The 25,918-nt window shown below is 54.0% G+C and overlaps 1 protein-coding gene across 4 annotated transcripts in view; it reads left to right on the top strand.

Moving 5' to 3' along the window:
* The first annotated feature begins 1,058 nt into the window (after positions 1–1,058).
* Positions 1,059–25,918, top strand: part of AHCYL1 (adenosylhomocysteinase like 1) — a 28,281-nt gene continuing 3,421 nt past the window's right edge. For 2 of the 4 annotated variants that reach the window (XM_033080103.1, XM_033080104.1), the window contains exons 1-14: positions 1,059–1,239; positions 16,671–16,782; positions 17,170–17,313; positions 18,039–18,139; positions 18,586–18,688; positions 19,490–19,584; positions 20,328–20,434; positions 20,514–20,630; positions 20,773–20,836; positions 22,642–22,730; positions 23,154–23,224; positions 23,808–23,902; positions 24,705–24,803; positions 25,316–25,384. In XM_033080103.1, coding sequence (XP_032935994.1) covers positions 1,135–1,239; positions 16,671–16,782; positions 17,170–17,313; positions 18,039–18,139; positions 18,586–18,688; positions 19,490–19,584; positions 20,328–20,434; positions 20,514–20,630; positions 20,773–20,836; positions 22,642–22,730; positions 23,154–23,224; positions 23,808–23,902; positions 24,705–24,803; positions 25,316–25,384 — 1,371 coding nt within the window. In that variant the 5' untranslated portion in view covers positions 1,059–1,134. Of the gene's footprint in view, positions 1,240–4,944; positions 5,208–16,670; positions 16,783–17,169; positions 17,314–18,038; positions 18,140–18,585; positions 18,689–19,489; positions 19,585–20,327; positions 20,435–20,513; positions 20,631–20,772; positions 20,837–22,641; positions 22,731–23,153; positions 23,225–23,807; positions 23,903–24,704; positions 24,804–25,315; positions 25,385–25,918 lie in introns of those variants that run through there. The other 2 variants (XM_033080106.2, XM_033080105.2) reach the window with 2 other exon arrangements.

Here is a 25,918-nt window from a genome sequence, read left to right as displayed (position 1 = left end):
CGGGGTACGGAGGGCACCCTCCACCCAGCCCTTCCCCCCGTGGGGCTGCTGCCGCCCCGGCCCTGCTGCCATCCTGCTTAATTTGATTTCCTCAAATTCCTTGATGTTTTATTTTTTCACTGATTTGCTTGTACCGTGTTTTATTTAAACTATTTTCCTGATTAATCGTGTTTTTTCTCCTGCTTTACTTCTTCCCTCTGAACAGACACAAATATTTTTTTTACCATGAAAACCCTCATTCTTTAGTTTCGGCTTTTATTTTCCAATCAATCAATCAATCAATCAATTAATCAATTTATTTAATTTATGTAACTTATTTAGTTTCTATATTTATTTAGAAAAAAAATATAAATATATATAATTTATGTATTAAATCTATATAGTTAATTTATGACATAAATTAATGTACAATATATATATGCATAAAATTAATTTATATAAAATTTATAGTTTTATAATCTTATAAATGTAAATCTGTATAACTAATTTATTTATTTTTCACGTTTATATAAAATTAATAAAGCGTTATTTTACACGATTATATATAATTAATATTGAATGCATACGGTTGCTACTTTACGTATAAAATGAATCTTTATCATTATTTCATGTAGTCTAAGTAATCAATTTAATTAGTCTTAATATTTACATACAGTACATATGCATACATTTATATAGAAATTTATTTAACTTTTATAATTACGGTAGCTGATTGGGGTTTGGCCCGCGCTCTGGTTCCTGGCCACGCCCCACAGTGACCACGCCCCCACAGTGACCAAGCCCCCAAAATGACCACGCCCCCTCAGCGCACTCCCGTCCTGGTCCGCCAGGGGGCGCCCCGCTCTTCGCCTGCTCCCCCCGGCGGCGCTGAGCGGCCTCAGCCGCCCGTCGGTTACGCGGTGACGTCACGGCGCAGTGACGTCACGAGGCCCCGCCCCTGGCGCGGCGGCCGCAGACCCGCTGCAGGCAGCGCGCCGGCGGCACCGCAGCGAGCGCGAGGGACCGGCGGGGCCGAACCGGGCCGGGCCCAGTGGAACCCGCCCGGACCGCTCCTCCCTGCCCGCCCCACCGTGCCCTGTCCCGTTTCGTCCTGCCGGCGGCCGCGGCCCGCCCCGCGTTCCCCGCCGCATCAGGATGTCGGTGCCGGAGCCCGCCGGCGGCGAGGAGAAGCAGGCCAAAGAGGTGGAGGACGCCGAGAAATATTCCTTCATGGCCACCGTCACCAAGGCCCCCAAGAAGGTAGCGGGGCCGGCGGGGTCCGGCTCGGTGCGGAGGATCCGACCCTGGTTATGGGGAGCAGACCCCGGTTGTGGCGGGGGCGGCAGCACGGGTTAGGGGGGTGAGCAGCCCGGGTTAGGGGGGCAGGCAGCCCGGGTTAAGGGGGTGAGCAGCCCGGGTTAGAGCGGGTGAGCAGCCCGGGTTAGGGGGTGGGCAGGCCGGGTTAAGGGGGTGTGCAGCCCGGGTTAGAGGGGAGGCAGGCCGGGTTAGAGGGGGTGGGCAGCCCGGGTTAGGGGGGAGGCAGCCCGGGTTAGGGGGTGGGCAGGCCGGGTTAGGGGGGAGGCAGGCCGGGTTAGAGGGTGGGCAGGCCGGGTGAAGGGGGTGAGCAGCCCGGGTTAAGGGGGTGAGCAGCCCGGGTTAGGGGGGCAGGCAGCCCGGGTTAGGGGGGAGGCAGCCCGGGTTAGGGGGTGGGCAGGCCGGGTTAGGGGGGAGGCAGGCCGGGTTAGAGGGTGAGCAGCCCGGGTTAGAGGGTGGGCAGCCCGGGTTAGAGGGTAGGCAGGCCGGGTTAGAGGGGGTGAGCAGCCCGGGTTAGGGGGGAGGCAGGCCGGGTTAGAGGGGGTGAGCAGCCCGGGTTAGAGGGGAGGCAGGCCGGGTTAGAGGGGGTGAGCAGCCCGGGTTAGAGGGGGTGAGCAGCCCGGGTTAGAGGGGGTGAGCAGCCCGGGTTAGAGGGGGTGAGCAGCCCGGGTTAGAGGGGAGGCAGCCCGGGTTAGAGGGGGTGAGCAGGCCGGGTTAAGGGGGTGAGCAGCCCGGGTTAGAGGGCAGGCAGCCCTCGGTTGCGGGGCAGGAACCCTCTGCTGCTGCAGGGGCACAGCCTCTGTTGGGGCGGAGGAGAAGCCTCCCGGCTGTGGGGCGAGCAGCCCGTGGTTCAGGGGAGAGAGTCCCGGGTCTGGGGGCGGGGGTGGCCCCTGGTCGGGCGGACCAGCCCTGGCTGGGGTGGGGGATGCAGCCCTCGGTTGAGGGGCAAAGCTCTGGGTTGTGGAGCTGGAAGAGCAGCCCCACAAGGTGGGGTTTGTGCTGGGAAAGCTGGAATGGATCCAGTTTGGTACCTGGGAAGCGGGGCTTGTCCCCGTTCAGTGCAGAGAGGGAGATGGATTGGTACCGGTGAGGGGGCTGGTCTGGTCCGGTCTGGGGGTGGCAGGGATGAGCCAGGGGGCTGCTAGCCCAGTTTGGGGTGGGAGGGAAGGGCTCGGGTACTGGGTGGAGAGGGGTCTGTACTGGGGTACATCCCTGGCCCGCACGGGGGTGAGGGGAGGACTGGGAACTGCAGGGCACTTGGGGACTGGGGCTGTGTCCAGCTGTGGGGCCAGAGCAGGGGCCTTGGCTGTGGCATAGGAGGGCAGGGGGACAGGGTGACCCCAGGAAGGGGACAGGCAGGGTGGGGCCCTTGTGTGGGACTGTGGGGTGACAGGACTTTGTGGTGAAGGCAAAGCAGGGGGGTCCTGCTGTATGGGAAGGGCCAGAAGCAGCAACCTGGAATCCAGCTGTGGGTCACTCAGAAGGGTGGCGGAGAGATTTCAGAGTACTGAGTCTTTTAGGGTCGGGGGTTCTATTGGAGGTGTGGGTGGGAGCACGTTTGGGCTCAGGAGCAGGCTGCCGAGTCACCTCAGTACCCATCCATCCCTGAAGGCCTCACAGGAGCTCTGAGATCTCCCAGTGCTGTTCCCACAGCCCTGTGGGGTGCTCAGATGGCACCGACGGTGGGTGAGCGCTGGTCCTGTCACTGTAGCAGGGTGCAGGACCCCAGTGACCTGGGGAGCTGGCCCTGTGCTCCAAGCTCAGTGCTGAAGTTTCAGTCCTGTCAGGGAGGCAGGTCTGTGTTCCAAGCACTGCACAGATCTGTGCAGCTGAACACTGTGTTCCCCTTGGGGCTGAAGCCGCCTGGAAGCTGTGGATGCAAAGGCAGAACAGTCACAGAATGGGAACATCCTCATTCTCCAGGGGAATCTCTCCTGCCTGCTGTGGCCATGGGTGGGATTAGGGAGTGTCTGACCCTTGGGGAAGGTCAGCTGGATTTGAGGTGTCTTCTCTCCCAGGGAGCAGGGCTTGGAGACCAGGCTCTGTTTATCTGGGCTGTGGACATAGCCTGGAGGAAGGAGCAGAGGAATGTGGGGCTGGGATCTGCCTCTTCCAGCAGTGGCTCAGCACAGCTCCAACTCAGGGATTGTTTTTACCTTTTCATAACCATCATCTCTGTCAGAGTGAGCAACATGAGGCTGCAGCTGGCTGCTCCGAGGGGACTGCAAATCCTGGAGCATCCCATGGAAACAAAATACCTGTGGTAAAAAGGAATCTGTCAATCCATTGAGCATCCTCAGAGGCAAGTTTGCCAGCCTCTCAGGGGGATGAGATGTTGTACCCCCAGAATTTTCTGCTGCAGACATGGCTGATTGTGCAGCATGAGGAGCCTTGGTTGGACTCAGTGGCTGCTGCAGCTTTTCCTGGCTGGGTGAGGACACTGAAGGAGCCCAGAGCGACACACGACATTTGAGGCTGATAACATCAGAGATGGGGAGTGCGCTGAGCTGGGCTCAGGGAACAAATTGCTCTGGGCTCCTGTTTTCCTTGCCTGGCTAGTTCCTGCAAATAGTGCTGGGGAATGGCAGAGGCCTTGGCAGGAGGATGAAAGACCAAGGAAGGGAGAATTGCTCTCCAGAGATAAGCTGTTGAGTGCCCACAGCTCTGATGCCTTGCAATTAAACCATTAAAACCTTCTGATTCCCTGCAAGTCGAAGTGACTTTTGTGCCAGCTGCCCTGGAGCTTCTGGCATGGCCAGAGGCCAGCAGAGATGGTGGAGAGAGATGATTTACCAGCATGGAGGTGGGCAGGATCATGCTGTGCTGCTGAAGCACGTCCCTCCTGGGTTTTTGGACTCCTTGAACTTTGCTGATGCAGTTTGTGTGAGGAGTTTGGAGTTGGGGGGGTGCAGGCTCAGTCTCTCTCTGTGAATGGCTTTTCAGAGGAGCCTTAACTTGTGCTGGAGCTTGGGGAAAGTGCCATTGTGAGCCCACCAGCATCCAGCCCAGGACCTGCAGGAGCATCTTGGATGCAACTGGGATTATGTTGGCCCCTGGGTGCTGCAGAGAAGTTGGGGTCACCTGGAACTGGGAGTTAGCCCCAGCATTGCTGTTCTCTCTTGTCAGGGACTTGTTTAAGGTGAAAAAGTGAAACAAGCAGGAGGTAAGAAATTAAGTGTAATCAGGCTGAATTAGGAGCTGACTCAGTGGAGGTGAAAGGAGGAATGAGGATGTTTTCCCCCAAGAGCAGGGATTACCTGGCTCTGCCAGAGCTCCCTTTCCACTGCAGTTTGTGGGGATTTGTCTGTCAGCATCATGAGCCCAGTTTGGTCTGAGTGAGGTGGTTCTTTGGCCAGGAGTGGTTTGCAGGCAGAGGTGAGTGAAGCTGAGTTTTGCACCTTCTCCAGCCACTGCTGTGGGAAGATTGGGAGTGCTGAGGCTGGTGGCTTCCCCATGTTCAGTGAACATGGATGTGGAGATGATGATGGCAGAGCTCAAGGGCAGGTTGTGCTCCTCCAGATCCTTGTGTGCCATCACTGCTGTGTCTGGGCATCTGCTCTGCTGCCTCCCTGGAGACTGCAGGTGCCCTTGGCAGCAGTTGCTTTCCCAATCCACGTCAGCCGGTTGGTGGAGCCTTAAACTCCCAGCGAGCCAAGCTGGGGGTGCCCTGGAGTGGGAAGGACACAGTGAGCAGCACTGTGCTTGCAGCAGGGCAGGGGGCTTGGCACGTGCTGTCCCTGTGTGTCACCTCCCCCCACCGTGTCCTTGTCCCGCTGGCATCGCTGTCTGCTGGGCTCCTCCACACCTGGGTGCTGGCAAACAGATGGACACTGCAGACAGATCTTTGTCCTGCAGCATTCCCGGGCTCTGAGATGGGCTGAAGGCTGTGCTGTGGCTCTGGGGAGGTGAGCTGGGTGAGTTGTGTGCCCGTGGAGCCGTGGGGGTGCGTTGGGGTGGTGCTGTGCCCCTGCGGATGCCGGCTCCGGCTGTGGCAGGGAATGCTAATGCACAGCGCTGCAGCTTTGCGGTGGCAGCGAGCCGGCTGCTGCCTGCTGTGGGGGTGGCAGAGATGGAGCAGGGAAAGCTGGGGAGAGGGAGATGGAGCCTGTGGAGAGCTGCTGGCCCCTGGGGAGGGATGGGTGTCCTCTCCAGAGCATCGTTCTCACCGCTGCTGTCTGCAGTGGCCTGCGGAGCGCTGACCTTGCTGCAGCTGGCTGCATCCCTGCCCTGCACAACCCACTCCCAAAGCCCTGCTCCTGCCCCACTTTGCCCTGTCGTGACTTATCCCAGGTCCCTGCAGCTCTGCCAGGCTGGTGATGATAATCTACCTTCTCCTTTGGGCTGCCAGGGGGATGAGACTGCCCTTGTTTGTCCTGACAGAGCTCCTTCGTTTTTCCTGTCCCTTTAATTTAATTCCTTAGAGTGGCTGCTCATAAATCCTCTGTGCCTTTGTGAGCCTGTCTGGGGCCATGGCTACCACCTCCTGTCCTGCTGTTCTGCAGGCACTGCGCACCTGGCTCTCCTCATTCCTTTGCCCAACTCTTCATTTCTTTGATTCCTTACTCTGTCATGGCAGTTTTTCCTTCTCATAATGAGGTGCCTGGTCTGGGATGAGTTGAACAGCTCATCAACCTCTCTGTGAATGTCCTGAGATGAGTCTGGGTGTGCAGGAAAACCCTAATAAGTGGGGAAAAAAAGCACAGGGGTGTTTGGAGTGGAGGTGAATTATCAGGGCTTGGGGCAGCCAGCTCACTCCTGGTGCTGTGTTAAATGATAGAATCCTATTTTTTTTCTAAGTTGCTCTTGGGATCTTCCTGTTGTTTTGGTGTTTTGGAGGGTCACCAGATGTCCAGAGGGGAGGCCAGAAGACAATTGAATTGTTCAACCAGAGAGAGGGAAGAAAAGAGGTTTTGGGAGTTTGATGGGCATGAACCATCTTCAAAATGATGTGCCACAGCCTGTGGCTTTTGCTTCCCCCTTTTCTTCCTGCATCCTGGAAGGAGCTGGGTTTGCACTCTTGTGTCAGTCCTCTGGAGATGGGAGAAGAGTTGGATATTCATTCTTCCCAGTCTTCAGAAGCATTTCTTGTCATCTTTTGATGGTGTAGAGGTGGAGACCACCCATCCTAGGAGCCCCTTGCCAGGTGAGCAGCCAGCTCTGGAGTGTGGGAAGAGTGCTGCAGGCAGGAGCACAGTGGTTTTTGATCTTCCCTGAGATGCCAGGTTATCTTCTGCTGGGGACCAGCCCACAATACTTTCTTTGGGGACAGTTTTCTCTACCTTTCCAGGCTGCTGATACTGATGTGGGTTCCTGTGCTCCCTGCTAGATGTTGAGGCTGGGGTATTTTGCTGTGGAAATCAGGTTTTCAAGGTCAGGTTGGAGTTAATCCTTTGCAAATGAGGATCCTGTCTGTGTTGCTCCTCTGAGGAGTTGGTGAGTGCCTCGTCCCAGATTTTGGAGCTGGAAATGTGTGGGACTTCAGCACTGAGGGATTTGCTTGTGCCTGGCTGTGTTTTTATCATTGGGAGTTTCCTGTGGGCGATGGTCGCATTTGCAGAGGGCTTGTTGTGTTTCCTGCTGAGCCCTTTGATCAGAGCTGCTTATCTGGGACCTCTGGCTCACCTTCCCTCAGCACATGGTGGTGACATTCCAGGTGACTGTCCTGGGACCTGCTGGTGGCCCCGAGGGCCTGCAGTGTGAAGGACTTTGTGCCAGAACTTGTCCCAGAGTGACACTTGGTGACACCAGGGGTTGGATCTGTAAGAGGCTGGGAGAAGGGTCAGGAGAAGCATCATGGTGCCACCTCAGCAGGTTGTGTGGAACCCCTTCCCAGGGAACTGGATAATTCCAGGAGCTTGTGCACCCTGAGCAGTGCTGGAATCCACTCTGCACCATCCCTCTCTGCCCACATCGTCCCTGCAGGCTTCCCTGGCATGGTTAACCCTTGGGCATGGGTGCTCTGGGACATCTTGGTGGATGGCCCAAGGTCCAGAGAGGAAGTTGCTGTGGTTTGGAAATGGTTTGGTTGGAAGGGATCTTAAAGCCCTTGGGGGGAACACTGACAACTGTCCCAGGCTGCTCCAAGCCCTTCTGAGCAGGCCTTGGACACTTCCAGGGATGGGGCAGCCACAGCTGCTCTGGGCACCCTGTGCCAGGGCCTCTCCACTCTCCCAGGGAAGAATTTGGGCTGTTTTTTTGGCAGCTGATCTCCCCCCATGGGTTCAGTGCCTCAGAGAAAGCAGGATGCAGAAGCTGAGGCCAGTCCTGCCTTTTGCAGCTGCCCCCATTGCCCTGTTGAGTTGGGCTGAACTGTGAATTTTAATTACACTTTGGGATCAATACGGTGGCCTTGGTAACGAGCTTATTGCTGCTGCAGAATCTGTTTACTTCAGGTTGGTGACAGCCAAAGGGCTGAGGTGGCTGAGGACATGATGTTCCAGCTCCTTGAACAGGCTCCATTGTAATTGGGGTGAGGCTCCCAAGCCCTGAGAGTTGGGTGCAGCTTCCCCTTGGCTGCCCCCACAGACCTGGAGCTGGCTGGCAGCGCCCATTCCTGCCTGGCTGAGGAGCTGCCTGCATTCAGGAGCCAGGATCTGGGTGGGAGCTGCTGGAGCTGGGCTTATCTGTGTGCTCTGGGTGGAGGGGATGGCTCCTTCTGGCCTTTTGCAGTGAGGAGAAGTAGGCAGCCTGGACAAGGAGGCTCCTTGGGGCTTTGCCTTCCTGAAATTCATGTTTTCGTGTCCTCCTTCCACATGAGGGTGAGGTTCAGCCTGTCTGCTGTTTCTGCCTCTCCTCCTTTCACCTCCCAACAGGGAGCCCCAGATTTCACACATTCTTGCACTGTGGGGAGAGTTTTGCATCCAACCTGGGCATGTTTTGGAGCGAGAACATCTGGCTGATCCCTGTTGACCTTGGAGCTGTCAGCATCTTGCAGGCAGCACAGTGTCTCCTGTGGTAACTAAGCCCTTCTCCAAATATTCTGTGAGCTTGCCATCTCCATGAGGAAATCACTTTCATCCCTTCTGCCTGCTTTGAAAGAAAGGGGCTCTATGGAATCAGCCCTGTTTGCAGGGAAAGGTTGGCTTTGCTCTGACACAGCATCCAGGAGGGTGATGTTTGTCCATCCTGGTGGTGATTCCTCACACTCCTGAGCAGGGAAAAGCCCATGCTGAAGCCTGAGCTTTCTCCTGCTTTGCCTCTCAGCAGATGTATCAAAATCTAAGTCGTTTCCAGGGCTGAAAATAGTCTGTTGGTAAAGGAGGAGTGGAAATACCACAGTGAGAAGCTTTGGGAGTCAGGGCAGGGGGAAGATGGATTTCCAGATTTCCAGAACAGGCTGCTCCTGTTTCCATGCTGATCCTGCAGGGTGTTTTCCTTCAAAGCTGTGACAGGGATGGAGGATCAGCTAAGGGTACCTGAGAGTAGCTGGAGCCTCTCCTGAGTGGGATTTACTGTTTTGGTTTTTTGAAAGACCAGTAGAAGTCTTGGAATGCTGAGATTCTCCAAGGCATTTTTTGGGGAGAAGAGGAGGCAGATGGGGCACCCAGAGTCCCAAGAGGAGTGATTCCTCCCCCAAAACAGAGGAGCTGCTTTGGGATTATGGAGCAGAAGTTTGGGCATCTCAATTTATTTCTTTTTTGTGGCAAACCTTCCCTTCAGACCATGAGGTGTTGCTCAACAAGCTGCTTGACAGTGTTTCCAAGTGTTCCCTTGGTCTCATACAACTGTGCTTGGAGAGGCATTTTCTAATTAGTTTTAAAATTGATGCTAATTAAAGCTGGTTCCCTCTCAGCTCTGACACACAAACACATTTCCATGGGCTCCCAGCTCTGTCAGCTGGCCTGTTGGAGGCCAGCAGTCCTCAGATTGCCCCATAAGCTGCTGGAAGTGATTTAACCCACAGTGTTGGAGTAGGGGAATGGTTTAGGTTGGAAGGGTCCTTAAAGCTCACCCAGTTCTTCCCTCTGCCTTGGCTCCCATCCAGCCTGGCCTTGGACATTCCCAGGGATGGGGCAGCCACAGCTTCTCTGGGCACCCTGTGCCAGGCCTGTCCACCCTCCCAGGGAAGGATTCCTTCCCAATATCCCATCTAACCCTGCCCTCTGGCAGTGGGAAACCATCCCCTTGTCCTTGCAAGGACATGACCTTGTCTTGCCTGTGCAGTTTTTCCAGTGTGTAACTCCAATTAACACTCATTTTCCTACTGCCCCAACCCCTGCTGTGCCAGGGGCTGGGTGGGCACTGGAGATGAGCAGAGGTGAGAAATCCAGGATGGTTTTTAGATCAGTTTCTGTTTGCCCATTGATGGGGATTATGGGGTTAACCTGTGAGACATTCCTGGAGTTCACTGCCCTTAGGGATCCCAGACATTGGACTTTTGCTGTTCCTGCCAGGAAGGAGATATCCCTTTGTGTTCCAGGAGATCCTGCTCCATCAAAGCCCCAAGCCTTTGCCTCCATTGCTGCAGTCCAAGGACTAGATGCCTCCTTATCTGCTCGTGGGGAGCTTTCCCTCTGCTCCTGCTGGAGCACACCTTTGACCTCCAGGTGTTTATGAGGCAGGATTTATCCCCAGTTACTATTTAACACTCAAAACCACATTTCTTTTATTGAATCCCTCCTTCTGTTTATTTTTCCTTTAACTGGCATTTACAGTGATTCCCATCATGACTGAAATCTTGTGGTGATTTCCAGCCTATTAACCTTTGCAATGGGTCTCTTTATTTCCTGGTGGGTTTTTTTTTTCCTCTGCTGAGTTTTGGGATTTATGTGGAAGTCCTTAATTCTCCTCTTGGACTCACAGAAACTTTGCTTGAGTTTTTTTTTCCCTCAGTGCTTTACCCAATCAGCCTTTCCCTGGCAGTGGAGGATGGAGGTTGGGATCAGGGCTTGGCTAGTTTGCTTTGCCAGAACCTCAGTGCCCTTTTATTTTTTCACTGGGAGCAGTGTAAACGTTTCCAGGTGGAGATTTGGCTGGGATTCCTGTTTGGGTAGTCGATGGGGAGAGTGCCAGGCAGGTCTGTGCCTCTAGGGAGAACAGGCTGCCTGGTGACCCCTCTGGGGGTGAGGTACAGAGCCAGGAGCACCAAATTCCACATGGCTGTGCTTCCATTCACAGAGCAGCACCCTCGGGAAGCTCTTCCAGCTGCAGTGTCTGAATGGAGCACTTGGGATTCTAAAAGTTGAGGAACCACCAGGAGAAATTTCTCCTCTTGAAAGGTCACACCTGGAGCAGAAGCAGGTCCTTTTTCCTGAGGGTTGTTCCACTTCCAGCTCTCTCAGAGCCATGGTGCTCAGGCTGTGGAGGAGCAGGAGATGCTTGCTGACCAGCTCTCCTGCTCTTCCAGAACCCCTGTGGAATGGTGGGGTGCAGCAGTGGGCACTGCTGGGGAGAATCCCCCACCTTCACCTGCCCATGGGCTCTGGCTGGGGATTCATTTGCTGCTGGGAGGATCTGAACTGGGAGTCTGGTGGTTCTTCCATGGGCTTGGCCATAAACTCATGTGAATTTGTGCAGTCCTTTGCAATCCAGGCTTGCACTGGCACATGTGACCAGAGCTTGGAGGTGGGAAAATGGGATGGTTTGAGTCACAGAGCCAAACCACCCCCAAAGCTTCCCCTGTGGCTGGGGATGAGGATGGTGAGTTGTCAGAGTGGGAGTCTTGCTGTTCCTGATCCCCCATCCCTCTTCTCTGAGTACTTCTGTGAGTGCCTCATTTTTCCTTTCCTTCCATCCTTAAGCAGTGCTGTGATCCAGAAATGCCCTTTCAGGCTGGATAACCTGACAGGAAAAGAACCCTGTAACCATCCTGTCTGCCTTGCTGATTCCCACCCCAAAAATCCCTGTCCTGTAGGACTGTGGAGCAGGAGCTGTCCCCCCCTGTGTGTCCCCTGTTTCCAGCCTCATGTCTAGACACTGTCCTGTGGGAACAGGGGCTGTGGAAGCGAAGCAGAGGGGCCTGAGGACAGGGCAGCCAAGTCCTCTAAACAAACCCAGCACCCTGGCATGGCCACAGTGGGAATGGGGCCAGCTGCAGGGGCCAGCACAGGGACACACACTGGGAACACTGGGAACCTGCAGCCAGCGGGTTTGGGATGGCCTCAGGGGAACAAATGTGGCAACAACTCTTTTCTCAGGTCAGGAAACTTGGGGTCCTCTCCAGGATCTGGGTGAAAACAGCATGGAAGGATTCTGTCCCTTCCCTGAGGAGGTGGCTCAAGCAAAGCTGCTCCTCTCTTTTTGACCTGGAATAAAGGAGAACACTGACTGTTTTATTATCTGGTTATCTGACTTTTTTCCCCTCTGCTGATGAGGCTGAAGAGCCTCATTCCCTGGGTTGCCTCTGCCCTCCCTGGATGCTGTGATGAATTAATTCTGCAAATCAGTGGATTAAAACAATTTGTTCTTTAGAAATACCTGACCCAGCTCATCCTTGGGAAAAGCCAGCAGCTCTCTGTCCTTCTGCAAATAAAGGAGACTGAAACCTGAAGGTGCCCATCTCCAGGTGGGCAAAACCCAGCCCTGCTCTGAGCTGCTGCTCCTGTCTCATGTGGGAGCAGGGCTGGTGAGGAGGAGGATGTTCCTTTGAGCTGTGAAACATTCCTTGTCTGGCTGAATTTCCAGGAATGACAAAGAAATGATGAACTTAAAAGACAGGCCACGTCAGGGCTGCCTTGGCAGCACGGGCATCCAGCAGTGCCCTCCCAGCTCTGCCAGGGAGCTTTTGTTTGGGAGAATATATTAAATAAGGGGAACTGGCTGCACTGAATAGCCCGGATCCCTGCTGCTGGTTTTCTGCAGCCAAAGTCAAGGTCCCAGGACTCTGGATCCTCTCCTGGGAGGACAGAAGTGGGTTGCAGAGACTCTCCTGCTTTGGATATGGTTGTGTGGCTGTAGGAACATGCTCTGCTCCCATTTTTCTGCTTCTCCCTGGACAACTGTGCTGTGTCCTCACATCCAGGGATGTCAAACTTGGAAGTCTGGAGGGTTTTGGATGGTTCATTGCTTCCTGCTTGTCTTGGGTGATGTGTGGAGCCTGCTCCTGTCCCCCCTCCACTTACCCAGGACAGTAGTGGTTGGGAGGACACATTTCCCCTGGCTAAGTATGTGCTGATACTCACCTTGTCCCTAATAATGAATAATAAATAAATAATAATAATAATGATTGCTGAAGCAAACCTAGAGTACTAGGAATAGAACCTGGAGCTGCTTCCCAGCCTGTGTCCTTTCCCCTGTGGAACCTGTGCATTGATGAGCTATGTCAGCTCTGAGTTGGTGGTTACTTTCCAAAATCTCTGTTCCTTCAACAACCTGCTCCTGTGTTCCCCCAAGGCTGCATGGGATGCAGTCAGGGATGTGCAGCACAACAAAGGAGCTTAAACAACCTCTCTGGAGCTGTTCTGGGAATGGGAGAAGTGTTAAAATGAAAAGTGGGGTTGTCATGTGGGAGAGGGACATGCTGGGTTCATCTGTGCCTGGGGTAAATCCAGCTCTATCTACAACTCCCTCTCCCTGGAGTCAGGGAGTAGAATTTTCTTACTCTGTCAGCTCCAAAAACTGCTTTCCTAGCTGACCACTGGGAAAGTTCCTGGAATCAGCCATGGAGGATGGCACACCCTGCAGGCATGAGCTGCCAGTTTGGTGAGATGGTACCAATCCAGACAGACCTGTAATCTGTTTGCCCTCCCTGTGTTGTAATAATTAAACAGATGAGGCTGTGTGTGCTGGGGACACTTGAGCTGCTGGGTTTGGCACTGCCCCACCTGTGTTTTCACTGGATTTAGCCTTATAACCTGCAGAGGAGCTTGTTGAGGCTGCTCTTCCAGCTTCCTGCTGGTTCAGGATGCTCTGGGCAGTGTGACCAAAGAGGGTGGACAGTGCTGCCTCAGCTCCAGCCCTGGAAAGGATGGTTTGAGCTGAACATGAGCAGCTGTTGTTGGGAAATGTCAGATCTGCCTGGGAATGGGCACAGTGGCAGTGAATTTCCCCAAGGGAGAAAATGTCCTGCTGGCTTGGCTGGTGTGACCGGGAGCAGGCAGTGCCCAGCGATGCTCTGGAAGAACTTGGCAGGAGATGGTGGATCCTGCTGTTTTCCTGCAGAGCATGTCCCACAATCCCTGCTGTTTTCCTGCAGAGCATGTCCCACAATCCCTGCTGTTTTCCTGCAGCACATGTCCCACAATCCCTGCTGTTCCAAGTGAGGAGCTGCTCATTTGCCCCTTAGGTCTCCAGCCCTATCTCCTCCTTTTCCAGGGCAGTGATGCTGAAAACCCCTGGCTTCATTCCTGTGCAGAGAAATGGGTGCTGTCTTGTTTTCCCTCTTTAACCACGAATTTCTGGGATGAAAAAATATTTTCCTTGCTCTTAAACCCTTGTGCTCCACCCGCTTGGAAAAGCCTCTTCCAGCAGGAGAAAGTTTGGGATGCGATTGGTGACCGTGCTCTCGGGAACTGCACAGCCCCAGAGCTGTGAGCCTCACCCCTGGCTGGGAATGCTGTTCATTCCAATTGCCATGACAGGCAGAGGGATTAGGAGATTTTCTCTGTCTCCTTAATGCAGCTGGAGCGCCGGGCACGTGGAGGGCAGTGGTCACGCACCTCTGCTCCGGAGCAGTGCCCGAGCTCCCCGCGCTCCCTCCGCGCTGCCGGACCCAGCGGTAACGTCCCGGGCTGCCAGGGTGGGTGTTCTCATGGTGCCTTGCATTTGGGTGCTGTTTGTGCTGTTTGATGATAATTTTAGCCAGGGCAGATTTTGCTAAGCTGGCGAGTTCAGCTGAGCCCTGGTAAAGCCACGGCGGGGATTACTGGGGGTAATTCAGCACTTGGTTTGTTCAGCACTTGCTTTTTCTCTCCCCTTGGATTCAGTCCCCTCATTCCCATGCTGCTAAACCTGCTCTTTCTCTTGCAGAGTGGGGTTGTGCCTCAGAGCTGGCTCAGCACTGAAGGGGAGGTGGATTGTGGTGTGGGATGTTGTGGGACTGGGGAGTGCAGCATCCCTCCATCCCATCCTCTCTGTTCCAGTGCATCCCAGAGGAGCTTTGCTCCATGAGACCATGAGGCAGCACATTTCCCTGAAGGGAATTGCTCTGTCCCAGAGCTCACACATGCTGGATGCTGTGAGCCAGGACAGACCTGCACCCTGTGCCTTATGTTCTTCCCCTCCTGGGTCACCTCTTCCCTGGAAACCTTTCCCTGAGATACAGACAATTCCTCAGCTAGCACTTGAAGCTGTTTTATGGGGAATGTTTTTTATACCCTCTGGTTTGATGAGCTGCCAGAGGAGGAGCTTGATGTGGAGGCATGGAAATCTTGTGTCCTGAAATTGCTGATACTTTTTTCTCCTTGGAAGTGCCCATGAGCAATACACCAGCATGGAAGTAGCACAAGCCTATCCCAGGCTGTGTGAGGAAGATTGATCCCAGCAATAGACCTTGGAACAAATTCCAGCAACATCATTCCTTGTTGGGAAACCTGCCAGCTCCTGCCACACACCTTGAGCACAATGTTGGTACCTGCCTGGAAGTGCTTCTGCCCTTCTTATCCCTGGAACCAACTTTCCTGTGGGATGGGGGTTGTGGTGGCCTCCAGATGCTCCCTCTGCTTTCCCATGGGGATGGAGGTTTCAGTGCCCTCTAGGTCCTCCCTGATTTCCCAGGGGGGTGAGGGTTGTGGTCCCCTGCACATCCTCCCTCTGCTCTCCTCTGGGAATGGAGGTTGTGGTGCCCTCTGAATTCTTCCTCTGCACCAAATGACCTCAAACAATTGCAAAACCAAACCTTCTGTCTCCATTTATTATTCCCATTCCTTCCCCTAATATAAACTGAAGTAGTTTGCATCAGAATCCAGCTGGAGTCTGCTGGGAAGGGAAGTCTGGTCAGTGAAGCAGATACTGGGCTGTGACATCTGTGATGTGTCCAGGATGGAAGAGCTGGCTGGAAACCTTGCAGCAGCAGCACCCCCAGGAATGCCTGGGATGCTTGGCTGGGTGTGGTGATGGATTTATCTGTGCCAGTCAGTTCCTGGAAGGGATGCTGGAGTCCCACATCATCCCTCTGCCCTCCCTTGGAGTGAGCCATGGGTTTTGTGCCCCCTTGTCCCTTCCCAGGTGGAATACCATGCTGCTCTTGGCCCATCTGTTGGGATTCTGTAGAATTGTGGTTACTTTTTCCAGCCCCAAAAGCTGTACTGGTGCTGCAGCCACCCCAGCTCCAGCCTGTGCAGATTCCTCCTTTCTGGAATGGATAATTTCACTAAATAGTTCCATTCTTCTCCCCTCTGAAGGCTGTTTCCTGCATCAAAGCTTTCAGGGAGCTTTGGGATAGCTGTGGCATAGAAAACCCCTCCTTGAGGCTGCTCTGGGCTGTCTCTTTCCATCATCTTGATTTCTCCAGGACTCCTCTCAAGGTCTCCTGTGTCTCAGGGATGCTTTGTTAATCCCGCTCCGTGCCGTGACGTCTCATCCCCGTTAAATGGCAAAATTAAATCCTGCAGCGACGTGATCTGAGCACTGGGGCTGTGCTGGGGATCTTTGTCAGGATCTCCTGCATGGCACAGGGAGGGGGCTGCAGGCTGGATTTGCTGGTGCTTTCCCTAATTCCCTTTGATCTCTTCACCTTTCCCTGGCAGGAGCAGCAATAAGGCCTTTGCTGGCTGCTGGCTCAGGGCACAGCAGCTGAGCAGTTGTGGGTTACTTCTGCTCTCTTTCTGCCCCAACACAGTTAAATTTGATGATCTGGTGGAAGGTGCTGGAGCAGTGAGTTGCCTCTGGCTGAGAGAAGTGGCTGTTTTGGGGGTTCTCTTCCAATGGAAACATCTTGTCCTGCAGAGGAGGCTGAAAGCCAATGCAATGTCAACTTCTTTTTGTTGAAATGTTCTCTCTTGCTGAGGTTTTTGCCTGTGCTTTTCGTGTCAGTTTTGGAAGGATGTGTGGTGTTTTTAACCTGCAGGATGCTCTGCTCCTGGGGAGGAACCTGGAAGCACCAGGGATCTGTTGGGACCACCCCAGCTTTCTTGCTGCTGCATTTTTGGGCAGAAATCTGCCGGGATCGGTTGGGACAGGAGCTCTGCCTCCACATGGGATGTGTATTGTACAAGGAGTGTAATTCCTGAAGGAGCCTTAGAGAGCTGGGAATGGGTTAAAGGGGATGTTTCAGGATGCTCTTTTTATCTTCAGGTGTTGTGTCCAATCTGCAGGGTGACAAAACCTGGCGGCAGTTGTTCAGCAGAGGAGGGGATGATTTCATTTTTGGCATCTGTAGCCTTGTGTTTGGTGATGTTAATTTTTGTGGACTGAAGGGAGCCGTGGGTCCCTGTAGCCTGGGGAGGTGTCATGCCCTAAAGATCACCTCCTGATTTAGCACTTCTTTTTTTTGCTCCCAGCAAATCCAATTTGCAGATGACATGCAGGAGTTCACCAAATTCCCCACCAAGACGGGCCGTCGGTCCCTGTCCCGCTCCATCTCCCAGTCTTCCACCGACAGCTACAGCTCTGGTAGGTGCCAGCTCCTTGTCCCTACAGCTCTGGTAGGTGCCAGCTCCTTGTCCTCGTGTGCTCCTCTCTCAAACCCAGGTGGCTGCTGCAGTGAATGTGCTGCTCACTCCCTGTGGCACGATTTGTGCTGTTTGTAGCTGGATGCTGAGGGAATGATTCCAGGCGTTCCCAAAGCTCACGCGTTGATTGCCGGTTGATAATCCTGTTACCTCTGGGTTGTTTTAGAGAAAAAGTGCAAAATTCCTTCAGGGCGTTGGCTTTCTTTAGGAGATCGGTAATTTGAGCCATGAGTGAAAGCTGAGAAGGGAAACAGAGCAGAAACCTGAAGGGTGGGAGGTTCCTGGATTCATAAGTCCTGGCATAACACTCGTTCCTCTTCTGGTTTAGCTGCCTCGTACACAGACAGCTCTGATGATGAGGTGTCCCCCCGAGAGAAACAACAAACCAACTCCAAGGGCAGCAGCAATTTCTGTGTGAAGAACATCAAACAGGCAGAGTTTGGGCGCCGGGAGATTGAGATCGCTGAGCAAGGTACAAAGTGGAGTGTGGGACATCTGGGGCTTGGGGCAGGTTCTGGACACCAGGAGCTGAGGAGTGACAATTCCCACTCCTGCTGCAGCCTTGGATATCCTGTTTTCACCCTGAATAATTTAGGGAAGAGTGAGATGTGCTAGCAGTTGTTGGTGGTGTGTCCCATCCATTCTGTAGCAGGAGCAGAGCTCTTGCAGGGTTTAAAGTTTTGCTGGCTTTGGATGGACAAGGATTTTGTAACATCTTCAGAGACATGAAAGCTGAAAATCCCAACCCCTTCCTGTGGGGACTGGTAGGAAGCTGAATTGCCATTTCCAGTAGGGTGATTGGGTAACTCTCCTTTCCTTTTAGAAGGGGAAGATAATCCAAGCACATTTAGAGCAGCTCTTCTGAGATGTGGCAGCTCTGGTTTCAAGTTGAGGTGCTTCACGTGCTGCTACAGGGCTGGTGGCTGTCCCCAGGTGCCTTCCCCAGGCACTGCCAGTCCCAGACCCCTTCTTGCCTCTCTCCTTGTCCCTTGGTCAGGTGACAAATGACACTGGTGTTTTGGTCACGTTTAGCACAGAGGTGCCAGGCCAGGGCTGAGGAGTTTTCTCTCTGCCTGTGTAATAGCTACAGCAGAAATTTTGGGGCTGGAGGTATCCTGGGAATACACAGAGAGGAGCTGTGGTGGAGAGGGCACCCTGTGTACTCAACCAGCATTAAAACCTCTCTTCCTTTTGCAGACATGTCTGCTCTGATTTCGCTCAGGAAACGAGCCCAGGGGGAGAAGCCTTTGGCTGGAGCTAAGATTGTGGGCTGTACCCACATCACAGCACAGACTGCAGTGAGTGGCTGCTTTTGGGGGGCCTGGGGTGGGACATCAACTTTTCCCTGGGGAAGAAAGTTCCTTACCTCATGGGAATGGCAGAAGGCACATTCAGTAGAGTCTGGAAACATTTTGGAAAGATTGTGCTGTTGGCATTTCCCCAGGGCACTGTTTGGTTCCTGTGCCCATCACTGCTGCCCGAGGCCTGCCCTGACCCCTGGGGGCTCCTCTGATCCATGGGTTATCCCTGACCCCCGGGGCATTCCTGACTGATGGATTATTCCTGACCCCTAGGACATTCCTGACCCCGCCCCAGGACATTCTTGACCCCGCTTAGGACATCCCTGCCCCCTGGGGCATTGCTGACCCGCCAGGACGTTCCTGACCCCACAGGTTATCCCTGAGCCCCAGGTTACCCCTGACCCCAGGTTACCCCTGACCCCGTGTCACCCCGCTGTCCCCAGGTGCTGATCGAGACGCTGTGTGCCCTGGGGGCGCAGTGCCGCTGGTCTGCCTGCAATATCTACTCCACCCAGAACGAAGTGGCCGCTGCCCTGGCAGAGGCTGGTGAGTGTGGCTGGGCAGAGCCCTCACTGCCCTCCTGCCTCCCTGGCCTCAGCCTGGGGAAATCCTCTAGGGAACTTTGTGTTTGATTTGTATAGAATTCATTCTATATTTTTTATTTTATATTTATAGGATTTTATAACATAACGACTTCATATAACTTCATATAACTTCATGTAACTTCATCTAACTTCATATAACTTCATCTAACAATAAGCTGTGGCCTATTACATTAGATATAATATGTATTTTGATATATAGGATAGAATACAATTTTTTTATATTGTAAACCTATAAAATTATAATTTATATTTCCAACCATTTTATACTAGGTATGTATAAATATATATGCATTGACATGAAATATATGATATAAACATATGAATACATGTATAGATATTTATAAAATGCTTACAGCTATTTTATATGGACTATAAATAGTATAAAATATAAATGAATAAAATAAATAGGAATAAATATAAAAATATAAAACATAAAATTTATTTTAAGTTTTTATTTAACTATATTTTAATTCTATTTAATTTATTTTTATACTGTTCATTGTTAGTATTGTTTTCTTATTTATTAATTCTTTGGGGTTTATTTGGTTGTTTTTTTAATTTTAGTTTTAGTTTTCTATTTCTATTTTAGGGAATTAATATTTTTGGGGAATGGAAGGGTGGGCAGGTGTGATCCTGGTGCTGTGATGTGATCTCTGCATGGCCCCTTGGCTCCTGTGTGTTTCTGGAGCTGGCCAAGCAGGAGAGAGCTGTGCCAAACTCCAGGGTGCTCCTGTTCCTGCAGGTGTTGCTGTGTTTGCCTGGAAAGGGGAGTCCGAGGATGATTTCTGGTGGTGCATTGACCGCTGTGTTAACGTCGATGGCTGGCAGGCCAACATGGTAAGGAGCCTTCTGCAGCCCTTCCTCTTCCTCCCCTCCACCCTGGGGCTGTTCTGGGAGCCTGCTGGCCTCCAAGGGGCCTCTAACCCCCTCTGAAGGGGGCTCTTGGAGAACAGCAGCTGGAGAGGAGCTGGGAGCAGCAGGGAATGTCAGGAGCTGCAGAGCTGGCACATCCCAATGGTGGAGTTACCATTCCCAAGGAATGGGACCTGATCCCTCCTGCAGGAGCTGCCCCAGCCACTCCTGTCTGAGCACAGATGCCATCTGCCCTCTCCCTCCCAAAGCTGGGATCATAGTGGGGACCTTTCCCTTGTCAAAGCCCATGTCCCCCCTTGGTGCATGCTCTGTGCTCACCAGGGTCTGTGGGCAGTGACACCTCCCACAGCCTCTCCTCTCCCGTTTGCTTTCAGGACATGAAAGTTGTGGCATCCTGAGCTCAGCCTAGTTAGTTAGTGCTGCCTGTGGTCACCTTTCCAGACTGCAGAGCAATAGCAGAGGCAGGAAATCCTGTTAGGATCCAGCAGCTTCACAGGGGTAAGGAATCTCAATGTTTTGGAGGAGACCCCGAGTTGCAGGCACCTAGGGGAGCCTGGGAGTCCTGGCCCCCAGACCTCTGCCCAGACATCCCCTCCAGCAGTGCCTGAAGATGCTTCTCCAATTCATTCTCCTCATCCTGTCCTCAGCCAGTGCATTTCCCAGTGGGAGGCCTGACTGCTGCCTGTTCTTCCTTGCCTGTTCTCTAGATCCTGGATGATGGTGGGGACCTGACCCATTGGGTTTATAAGAAATACCCCAGCGTGTTCAAGAAGATCCGAGGGATTGTGGAGGAGAGCGTGACCGGCGTGCACAGGTGGGAGCTTGGGAAGGCAGATCCAGAGACCTCAGGGAGTTGCTGCTGTGTGCTCTGACCTGCCTCTGCCCTCTCCCAGGCTGTACCAGCTCTCCAAGGCTGGGAAGCTCTGTGTCCCAGCCATGAATGTGAATGACTCTGTCACCAAGCAGAAGTTTGATAACCTGTATTGCTGTCGGGAGTCCATCCTGGATGGGTGAGTCCAGCTCTGTTCCCCACTGGCACTTCCACGTGGGTGGGTTGGGCTCTGGCTGCTCTTAAGCAGAGATCAGGCTCTGCTGCTTTGACCTGGTTTTGGGCTTGACTGATCCCAACACAGGTCTCTCTCTGTCCCCCAGCCTGAAGAGGACCACGGATGTGATGTTTGGAGGGAAGCAAGTAGTGGTTTGTGGTTATGGGGAGGTGAGTTCCATGAGCTGTGCTGGCCTCTCCCAGGCTCAGCACCCTGCAATTCCCTGTGCAAAGGCCCCTCACCAACCTGAGCAATAACCAGGGAAATCTTGCTGGAATCTGCTTGGAGGATGGAGATCAAGGATCAGATTTCCCAGTTTGCTGCTGATGAACTGGACTGCACAGCTGACAGTTGCTGGGAGCACTGGCCTGAATTATAACTACCCACGGGTGCTCCCATCTGCTGTCCCTGGCCCAGGTTCAGCATCCAGCCTGGCTGTCACTGAGCAGGGCAGGCAGCTTCTCCCTGGGAATGATACTCTGGCAGAGGGAAATTGTATCATGGATTTGTAACTGATTCTACCCTGAAGAGCTGGAGCTGGGAGCTGCCACTTTCCCTCCATCTGTGCACGTCCATGTGGGTGTTTATCTCCCGGCACACTGCAGGGACTGGCAGGAGCTGCAGAGGCTCTTCCCAGCAGGAATTTGCTCCCTAATTCATTTAGGCACCAGTAGAGCCCAGCTTTGCTCAACCAAGAGACTGTGCTGGCTCTCACTGAATGCTCTGGGCTGGTGCCTGGTTCTCCAGGCAGGAGTTACACTGGGTGTTGTCTCCAGAGTCTGTTCCAAGCTTTACTGGACTTCACAACAGGAGAGTCAGAGAATCCCAGGCTTCCAACCCACATTTGGGCTGGAAGGGAACTTCAGGGTCATCCAGTTCCACCCTCTGCCACAGACAGGGACACCTTCCACTTGACTGGGTTGCTCCAAGCCCTGTCCAACCTTGAACACTTCCAGGGATGGGGAGCCACAGCTTTTCTGAGAAGTCCTTTCCAGTGCCTTGCCACCCTCACAGGGAAGAATTCCTTCCCACTGTCCCATCTAACCCTGCCCTCTGGCAGTTGGAAGCCATTCCTCCTTGTCCAAAGTCCCTCTTCAGCTCTCCAGGAGCCCCTTTAGGCACTGGAAGGGGCTCTAAGGTCTTGCTGTAGCCTACTCTCGTCCAGGCTGAGCACCCTTACTCTCCCAGCCTGTTCACCCTGAATGGTTTCCCCTTTGGGTGTGAGTTGGAGTCCCAGTTGGCCCTGCCTGGCTGTGTTCAGTAGACCTGAGGTTGGAGCTGCATGATAAGTAAGGGTCTCTCTGGCAATTATTTTGGTCCAGCATCTTGCTGGTCACAAAATGGGGCTGAGTAGAGTTGATGCAGCAGAGCCACGTGTTGGTGTGGGTGTGGTGATGTGGACTTTGTTTTAATTTTCCACTGAGGAGAGGGAGCAAGTCTGAGGTGCTGCTGCAGGAGTCCTGTGCTCCCTATGCTGATGTGGGCAGCATGGGATGGAGGATGTGCCCCCTGAGGAGTGCAGGACAGCTCTGAAATCCTGCAGCTTAAAGGGGGCAGTGTGTGCTCCTCTAGGCTGTCTTTAATTCCTGCTTGGAGGAGGGCTCCTGCAGTGCTCAGGCTGCACAAGCTCTGAGAGTTGGGCTGGCAAAGCTCCTGCTGTGGCCATTTCCAGATGGGGCAGGCACAGCTTCTCTGGACAAGCTGTGCCAGGGCCTCACCACTCCCACAGGGGGGAGTTCCTTACCAATATCCTGTCAAATCCTGCCCTCTGGCAATGGAACCTGGTGGCCTTGGAAGGGCAGCTGGGCTTGTGGCAGTTGTGCCACTCACCAGGTACATCCTGAGCTGCTCCTGGCTCTGGGCAGGTGGCTGGGATGAGGATTTTCCCGCCTGGGATGGGCTTGGGCTGTTCAGGGCAGGGACTGTAGCACTGGTGTGTCTGTCCTGGCTCACTGGGATCCTTTTGCCTTGGCAGGTGGGGAAGGGATGCTGTGCTGCCCTGAAAGCCCTGGGAGCCATCGTGTATGTCACAGAGATCGACCCCATCTGTGCTCTCCAAGCCTGGTAAGGTGTTCCCATCTGCATGGGAGTGTCTGTCTGTTCTTCCAAACCCTGCCAGAGGCTGGAGTGAAGCCAGAGGGATCTGTGGCTCATTTTGGACAACATGCACCTTGTTGGGGTGTGATGGGAAAGGGCTCAGGCACCTTTCAGGGATGGGCTAATGGGCAGGTGGTGTTCACTGGCTGGTTTGGAGAGGCTGCTCAAGCCTCTGTGCCACACATTCCTGGCTCATCCAACATTTCCAAGACCTGGGTTGGACATCCCAACTGTTACACAGCCCTCCCTTGTGGCACTGGTGTCCCTGGAGGGGTGGAGGAGAGCCTGGGCTGCTGCCAGAGCAGTTTGGAGCTGCTGAGATCCCCCATGGCAGAGAAAGAACGAGTTTTCTCCTCCTCCTCATGGTCCCTATTCCCCTTTCTTTGCCAGCATGGATGGATTCCGGGTGGTGAAGCTGAGTGAAGTAATCCGTCAGGTGGATGTCGTCATCACCTGCACAGGTAGGGATGGACAGGGTTGGAGCATTCCAAGGGGAGTCTCAGGGGAGCTGGGAATGGAGGACATTTCACTGCTCTGTGCTCATCATTTTCCACAATAGCTGGGCTCTGCCAGCAGCTTTTCCCCCTGGTTTGACCACAGCCCTGGCCCAGAGTAGAGGGACATCTTGGCCTCATGTTCTCAGGGTATTTTGGGATCTCCTAGAGCCTGGTTAATTCATGGGAGCAAAGATGAAAGATTTGGGCACTCAGCAGGCTCCCCAGGGAATGGTCATGGTGCCAGTCCTGCCAGAGCTTAAAGTTGCTTGGCCAATGCTCTCAGGCATAGGGTGGGATTGTTGGGAGTGTCCTGTGCAGGGTCAGGAGTTGGACTTGATGATCCTTGTGGATCCCTTCCAGCTCAGGATATTCGGCAACAGCACTTGTCCCATGTGTTCTCTGCTCTCACAGACAGAAGGGCTCATCCCAGGGAAGCTCATCTGATGTTGCCCAAGCTGAGCTTCTCTGACTCAAGTTCAGGGCAGGAGAAACCAGAGAGTTTCAGTTCCCACTGCTGTGGGATCAGCTGTGCCCTCTGTGCCTGCAGGGAACAAGAACGTGGTGACCAGGGAGCACCTGGACCGGATGAAGAACAGCTGCATCGTGTGCAACATGGGCCACTCCAACACCGAGATCGACGTGGTGAGCGCCGGCAGCTCCGGCTGTGCCTCCTGCCCTGACTCCAGCCTCTTCCTCCTGCCCTGACTCCAGCTTCCTCCTCCTGCCCTGCCTCCTGCCTCCTCCTCCTTCTGCTGCCCTGCCTCCAGCCCTGACTCCAGCCTCTTCCTCCAGCCCTGCCTCCTGCCTCTGCCTCCAGCTTCCTCCTCCAGCCCTGCCTCCTGCCTCTTCCTCCAGCCCTGCCTCCTGCCTCTGCCTCCAGCTTCCTCCTCCTGCCCTGACTCCTGACTCCAGCCTCTTCCTCCAGCCCTGCCTCCTGCCCTGACTCCAGCTTCCTCCTCCTGCCCTGCCTCCTGCCTCTGCCTCCAGCTTCCTCCTCCTGCCTCTGCCTCCTGCCCTGCCTTCAGCCTCTGCTTCCTGCCATGCCTCCAGCCCTGCCTCCAGCCCTGCCTCCTGCCTCCTCCTCCTTCTGCTGCCCTGCCTCCTGCCCTGACTCCAGCTTCCTCCTCCTGCCCTGCCTCCTGCAGCCCTGCCTCCAGCCCTGCCTCCTCCTCCTGCAGCCCTGCCTCCAGCCTCCTCCTACCCTGCCTCCTGCCCCTGCCTCCTGCCTTGCCTCCTGCCTTCTCCAGCCCTGCCTCCTGCCCTGCCTCCAGCCTCCTCCTTCAGCCTCCTCCTCCAGCCTCTTCCTCCTGCACTGCCTCCAGCCTCTTCCTCCAGCCTCTTCCTCCTGCCCTGCCTTCAGCCTTCTCCTCCTGCCCTGCCTCCTTCCCTGCCTCCAGCCTCTGCCTCCTGCCCTGCCTCCAGCCTCTTCCTGCTCCTCTTGCAGACCAGCCTGCGCATGCCGGAGCTGACCTGGGAGCGGGTCCGTTCCCAAGTGGACCACGTCATCTGGCCGGATGGGAAACGGGTGGTGCTGCTGGCCGAGGTGTGTTGAGAGCTGGGCCATGATGTTTTGGGCCTCCATCAGGAAATCAAGGATCTAGCCAGGTGGAAAAGTGCTGGGAGGAGCTTCAGGGCTCAGAAAAGGGTTTTTTGAATTACTTTATTTATTTTGTATTTCCTTTTGTTGAGGACGGGTGTGTCATATCCCACATGCAACCACAGAGCCACATCTGGTTCCATTCCTGCAAGCTGGGATTCATCCCACTCAGGCAAACCCCATGTGTGCAGGGTCTCCCAGGTGCTGGGGGGCTTTTCTTCCCTCAGGAGCTGTTGTGGCAGGAGGAAGGACTGGCTTTTCTAGGGACCACAACATTGCCCTACCTTGAAGTGAAGGGTTAAGGTGGAAACTGGAGCAGACTTGAAATGCTTTGGTCACCGTGTTCTGGTTCTCTGTGTCCCTGTTCCCTGCTCCCCTGTGCAGGGAGGGGGAACTCAGTTTGGTTTGGATTTAGGAGCATGTCCAGCCCTGTGCTGACTCCTCCTGCTTTCTCCCAGGGTCGTCTGCTCAACCTAAGCTGCTCCACGGTCCCCACCTTCGTTCTCTCCATCACGGCCACCACGCAGGTCCGTACATGGGTGGGGCCCTGCATGAACCTCGGGGTGGGGCTGCTTTGGAAGGAGCTGGGAACATGCTGGGATTGGTCCTTGAGATGGCACCAGTGCCAGAAATACCATTTTGTCTGGGCTGGAGTTATTGCTGGCATAGACCCAGTGTTTTGGGTACAGCAAGTTTTGGGAGAGCTTTTAAATGAGTGGTTTCATGGCACAGATCCTGCTGGGCTGGCAGACAGGTTTAAGCTTCCCCCAGACAGGTTTGAGCCCTCCTAGGACAGACTTGAGACCCCTAGCACAGGTTTAAGCCCTTCTAGCACAGATTTAAGCTCTCCCAGCATGGATTGAAGCCCACCTAGCACAACCTAGGTTTGAGCTTACTCAAAGCAGGGCTTTGTTTGGGCTGGAAACACTGAGGGGACTGGTGGCACTGGGAACATGGAGGGGATGGGTGGGACTGGGAGCACAGAAGGGACTGGTGGCACTGGTGCTTGTGGGGAAGGACAGCCAGGCTGACATTGGGGAATTCCCTTATCCTCACTCCTG

The sequence above is a fragment of the Catharus ustulatus genome, chromosome 25, assembly GCF_009819885.2.
Source record: "Catharus ustulatus isolate bCatUst1 chromosome 25, bCatUst1.pri.v2, whole genome shotgun sequence".
Classification (NCBI taxonomy): domain Eukaryota; kingdom Metazoa; phylum Chordata; class Aves; order Passeriformes; family Turdidae; genus Catharus; species Catharus ustulatus.
This window is presented reverse-complemented; position numbering and strand designations above follow the sequence as displayed.